At 41.0% G+C, this 6,000-nt stretch overlaps 1 protein-coding gene across 1 annotated transcript in view; it reads left to right on the forward strand.

Moving 5' to 3' along the window:
* The window catches only part of ARHGEF28 (Rho guanine nucleotide exchange factor 28), a 110,784-nt gene extending 105,548 nt beyond the window's left edge, over positions 1-5,236 (forward strand). The window contains exon 29 of the mRNA XM_053932468.1: positions 4,108-5,236. Within this exon, the coding sequence (XP_053788443.1) occupies positions 4,108-4,268 (161 nt within the window). The 3' untranslated portion in view covers positions 4,269-5,236. The remainder of the gene's footprint in view (positions 1-4,107) is intronic.
* Positions 5,237-6,000: the final 764 nt, after the last annotated feature.

A 6,000-nucleotide genomic window follows, 5' to 3' on the forward strand; every position in this document is an offset into this window, starting at 1 on the left:
TGTTAGAAACAGCCTCTAACTACTTTGGCAAAAATTGGTGGGGAAGACTGCTGGGAATGCCTGGTGTTTCTTTATTCAAAGAAATGGTCTTAGCTGAGATTAAAAGGAGTAAAAGCTGTACTTCAGGAGTATTTAATACTGAGGTGTGGCACAGGCTACAGGTCCCAAAAAGGCTGAAATGCTGTCACAGATTACCTAATATTTGGTCACCAGCCTCAAGCATGCCCTTTTTTGCCTAGGGTGTTTGACCAGCCTAACTTTGAAAGAGTGGATTTCTCTGGTCTGCTGTTCACTTTTACCTAGGATATCCATGGTGCAGTTGCAGATCTGGCTTGTTCTTAAGGAAGGACTTACCTGTAATATTGTAGGAAAAACATATTTTATATAAGTGAGAAACAGGTAAAGGGGTTTTCAGTTTGCCCATAAATTCTGGGGTCCAGGGTACAGAGAGATGCTGACATCTCTTGGATGGTGCAAAAGTGGGAGGGAGCAGAAAGCTGTGTCAAGGAAGGGTGTGAGTTACAGCTTAGTTTTGTTAAAGCTTTGGAAATAGGGAGTATTTTCTGCATTTATCTAACTATGAAAGAAAAACAGTGTAAATGAGCAAGTGGATGGCTATGGCCAGGTACAGTCCTCTCCACGAGGGTGTGGGAACACGGCAGCAGGCAGAGCCCAGCCCGGGCAGCACGCGTGTGGGCAGGGGCTGTACCCCAGCTTTTGTCGGGTGCTGGTCTGGTGGGTGCTGGTCTGGTGGGCGCGCTGTTGAGCCAAACACAGCCTGCCAGAGAGAACATCTGTCTGTAGCTTGGAGGAGAGCAGAAAAAAGGGTAAATAAATGCTGAATTTAAACCAAGGGGATAACACAGAACTTATTTTATGGCTTTATGTGATTACAATCACATTAAAGGAAGCTCATAAAAGGCCAGTGGTCTATATGTGCCTGACTCTTGAGCCATAGTGAATTCTGACGTTTGCCTCAGTGCAGCAGAGAATGGGCCTGGAGAGGGACTGGGGAGTTTCCATGGGTGCCCCAACTGCTAGGGGATCATGGGAGAGCTTCTTGGGTGTTGCTTTCTGATAGCAGCCCCTTTGCCTTGCTGTCTGCACAAATAATCAATTTGTTTTCCTTTTTTATTTTCATTAAGCATCCTCAGCTCTCAGAGTTAGTAGACAGCAGTTGATGCTTTCAAGCCTGGTTTCAGAAGTTTCCTCTTTGTTTTGGGAGAGCATTTCAAGAGGAAGATTTCTCCCACCTTTTTCCTGCTTGGTGACAAGGACAACTGAGTTTCCCCATGCTATACCAAAGAGCTCAGGGAAGGCTTCTTGTCTGCTGTGCTGTACTGTACTGCATTACAACCAAGGCTGACTGGCAGTTCAGTCCACTTTTCCCAGTCTCCCTCCACCTGAAACTGTTGTTACCGTTTCTAGCACTTCTTCCACACTTCACATGCATCTACCCTTGGGGCACATCACACTGCTGCCTGTGATACCAGCTGGTCTGCTGGCTCAGCTGCTTCCAGCATGGCACTGGGCAGAGAGACAGCAGCCACCCTCCCCAATGGCAGGCTGAGTGTGTTGGCCCTGGGGACACATTGTGCTTTTATTAGGCAGTCTGTGTTGAGTGCCACCTGAAGTGCATCCAAAACCAGACCCTTCTCTCCTCAGTTAGATTAAGCACAATCCTTTCCAGCCTGAAGCCACTTGGCACCCCAGCAGCAGCTGTGCTGTTACCTCCTGGGTGCTCTCCTGCTGTTCAGGTTTCCCAGATGCAACGTATTTAGGGAAAAAAAAAAAAAAAAGAAGCTGAACTAGTGATAAATAATTTATTTTGATAGTGACAGGATCTGATTTGTTTTTCCAGAATGCTTACAGTTTCCACTGCTTAGCTCTGATGCTTGTAGTTATAACAGTTAATGAGAAATTGTTTGGAAATGGCTACTGTTTTAATTGGTAAAGCAATTACTGTTTAGTTTTGATGGTGGAAAATAATTGCATGTAAGGTGTTTCTTTTCTATGTATTTTCAAATTTGTAATTAGGCTTCTCAAATTATGTACTTCATAAACTTTGGAAACAGATCTTTCAAATAAGTGTTTACTCCCTGGTATTCTCATATACATAACTTGGGTAATGTGAATAGACTCAGAGGACTTAAAAGAAATATTATTGTAGGTAAAATTACCTGCAAATGCAAGTGTTTAGAAGTTGAGGAACTTCTGCTAGTAGGCCTCTTTTTAATAAATAAACAAACCAAATGCATCCACTTTTCATAAAGACAAGCAGATAAATTTTTGCTTTCTTCTGTGGACTCCAAGTTGCAATCTTTTTCTAATATAACCATCAAAAATAAATAAATGCAGGCATCATCTTCAAAAAATGAGTCCTGTTTGACTAAGTTAGGGAGTCAAGACTTTCTGTATTATGTATTGCAAATAATTCACTTGCAATCAAGACTTAGTCTGGATTTTCATCAAGACTGAAACTTAATCCAGTATAAAACAGTAGAAGAAAGACAACTGAAGACTAATTTTTGTAACATTCTGTGTCATTCCACTATGACTAAGCTCATTTATAAATACCTTGCTCCTGCCATTGACTCTGTAGTCTTGGCAGCAAGACTAAGATGCATGTAGTTTATGCTGGGAGCTGCAGCCCCAAAGCCTCTTTGCTCCCCCCAGCTTTGAAAATATCAAAGAGGAGAAGATGCTGAAGGCAGAGGCTGCAATATGATGTGTTCCCACATGCCCATTGCATAATCATCCCACACTGCTCCACACACCCCATGCCAGGAAGCAGCCAGAGAGCTTAGGCTTTTCAGGGTGCCAGAAAGCTTGTTTTGCCTTGAACTCCTGCCTCAGTGAACAAGACTGGTGAAAGTCACATATATTTGGGGAATGCCAAATGTGGGCATGTGTCATTATGAATTGCCACCAGTTAAGTGACATGATGTGTAAAAATGCAAATAGATATTTCATAGTAGATTTCCATTGCACATACATGTGAGAAATAGGGACCAGAGCAAGCATGAAATGTCTCTTCAGCTCTGCATGAGTGATCAAGGCTCAAAGAACCCCAGTTCTTAGTTTGTGTGCTTCTGGCATTACCATGCTGTACAAGGAGTTTAAAGCTCCCTTTCTTTCTACAGAGTCCTTTTTTTGAGAGGGAAGAATGAAAATTTAACCCTCCTGTTGTAATAGAAGATTTGGTCAGGCTAAGATTACAGTGAAAAGTATTGCAGCATATCCATTACAGATATTTTTCATTGCTATGCATGAGGATACACATTCTTTGTTACACAGCTTGTTTTTATGGCAAAGTTGCTTTGAAGAAATACAGATGTAGAAAAGCCAACTACTGAGATGCAGGTCCTGAGGGCCCAGAGTGCTACAAAATGCTGACTAGGGATAAGACCCAACTGTAGCCATGTTGTTTTGGTTTATAAAGCTATATATGGATCAGCATAGAAGTGTTCATTGTGGACTGCTGGAAAACAAGTACCTGATTCTCTACATTTGTGGGAGAAAATTGGAAAGATAACAAGATCCTTGTGAAATAATGTTCTAGTGTTTGGATGCAAGTGTTTCTCTCCATGTCACACCAAAAAGATCAAGACAGAATAGAGTAGATAGGTTGTGTCAATAAACACAGGTAAACTTGGTAGAAAAAGCTGAATGCAAGTGCCAGCCATGTAGACTTTGCTCACTTAATTCTTTTGCATCCATTTAATGGAAGGCTTGCAAATAAAATCCTGTGTAATGATGAAAACTGTGTTAATGTTACAACTGTATTATTATTAACAAAGGTACTGATTATATGCTGTGTATTTTCCTCCAGCTCAATTCTGAACTCATTTATGTATTTCCATTATTGTGTGTCTGTTTAGTAAAGTATGGCAACGCATTTATAATTATTTTTATTACTTGAATAGATTTCTTTAACTTTGTGTGAGGTACCTCTCACCTGTAGTATAATTTGTTCTAGAGTACTGTCTTCCTTTCCAGACAGATGCAGCAAACTAGAAAATGATGTTAATGAAAACATCAGAATTTGCCCTTTTTGATGGCTTAGGCATGGCAGAAAATGCATTGTCCTTCTCTTGTGTGTTACAGATCTGAACACATCACAGACCCATAGTTCCCAGACAAGTGTTCCAAACCAGGGATCCATCCAGTCACCACAGGTAGATGAACTGCTGCTGAACCACCAGCCTGAGAGCCTGCAGGATGCAGAAAGTGGAGCCAGAGTAGAGGAAAAGATTGTTTACCTCTGATAACTTGTTTTCTAATCTCAGTAGCACTTAGGAAAGATAACTGTGTTTGCTTTTCTAAATTTCTGTAGTCATTCTCTGTATGACCATCTGGCTTTAAGGGTAGTATTTAATAGTAAATACAAAATTTTCCCTGTGATAAATATAGCAAGTAAGTTATTTTGAAGCCTTTGTTGTATAATCTTTAATGTATGACATGATTTCAAATGCTTTGCAAGAAGCAATGAGTATCAGGGGAGACATAACATTCTGAAATTGTAAAGGTGCCACCAAGGACTGTAAAAACTAGTGTTGATTTTTGCGAGTCTTCTTCTTAGAAGGATGAGCTAAGAGAGATGGATCTGCTACGTGAGATTTCAGAGTGTGTATCAGTAACAGTTGTGATATAACATGAGAAGACAGCAATGTAACGATGATGGCTCGAGTCTTTGCTGAAATGTGCTATATACCCTTAGCTGTTGGGTCATTTTCCTTATCTTCTAGCTCAGGAACTGCTCAGAAGGGGATGTATTTTATGGTCTGAGCATAATTGCATAATTGTAAATGTTTTTTCATGTCCCAAAGCTTATTATAATTTTGATACTACTGCCAATTTCTGTGCAGAGATGCACTAAATCATTGATTGTATTATGACTGTTCCTCATTTTAGTAAGTGTCCTTACACATTAAAATTTACCAGATGAAACCATCTCACTGGTCAAAAGAAAAGAAAGGGGATAAATAGTAGGCTTCAGTTAATTGAACTCTTCTGAATCTCCACTGCTTTCCTGTGTAGAAATCAGATAGCTTTCTGCTTTCAGATTCATGGGATTCTCTGTCTTAGGCAGTAAGAAACTTGTTTTGTGCCTTTTTGTCTTTCTGAAAAATTTGTACACTTCTGTCAAACTAAATAAATGTTCTGTGCATTTCTAGAAAACTGTAATTTTGATTCATTGTGAGATCCTCCAGAGAAATTAAAAAAAAAGCATCCAGGTCTTGTTTGCACTGAGCTCTTTTGCAGATGTGTGTTGCTCGTCCAGGATAGTCTAAGCTGTGTATTTCAGCTGGCAAAACCAAGGATGTGCCTATCATCGCTTAGCAAGGCTGATGGCATTGGCAGAGATGCAGCAGAAATGCAGCTGCACAGCTCCTGAATGCTCCTGCAGAGCTGCCTCACATCTGCCCAGCTCAAGGAGCAGAGGAGTGCAGGATTGCTCCCACCCATTTGACTGGGTCCGCCCCAGGTGCCAGTGGTTTCCATTTTACCCTAAGCCTTGTGTTGTGCAACATCTTTTGCAGGGCACAGAGTTTTAGATGTGTGCATTTATCAGCAAGGACTTCCTGACTGAGAAGGCTTCTCTTCCAGGGACTTGGGTGCTTCAGGGATATCTTAAAGCAGAACTTTCTGAGCTGCATCTTATTGGACTCCAGAGTAGTTGTTCACTTGGTATCTTGGGCAAACAACCGAGCACCTGGTGTGATGAGCAGGACGTGATTCTCAGCTGTATTAACTGATGTGCAAATGCCATCAGAGAAAGACTGGGCCTGCAGATGTGGTTTCCAGTGTCTGTGTTCAGCCTTCAAGACTCCTGCTAACCTGACAGCACTTTAAAAATATGTCTCTTTATAAAAGAAAAAAAACCCTCTTTTAGAATTTCTTGAATTGTTTTATCTTCTTTCCTTTTCACAATTAGATTAAAATTAAAATGTGGATCCAGCTTCTCTTAAGGGCCCTGCAGTGGTAACAAAGAGTCAG

This window comes from Vidua chalybeata, chromosome Z (assembly GCF_026979565.1).
Source record: "Vidua chalybeata isolate OUT-0048 chromosome Z, bVidCha1 merged haplotype, whole genome shotgun sequence".
Classification (NCBI taxonomy): Eukaryota; Metazoa; Chordata; class Aves; order Passeriformes; family Viduidae; genus Vidua; species Vidua chalybeata.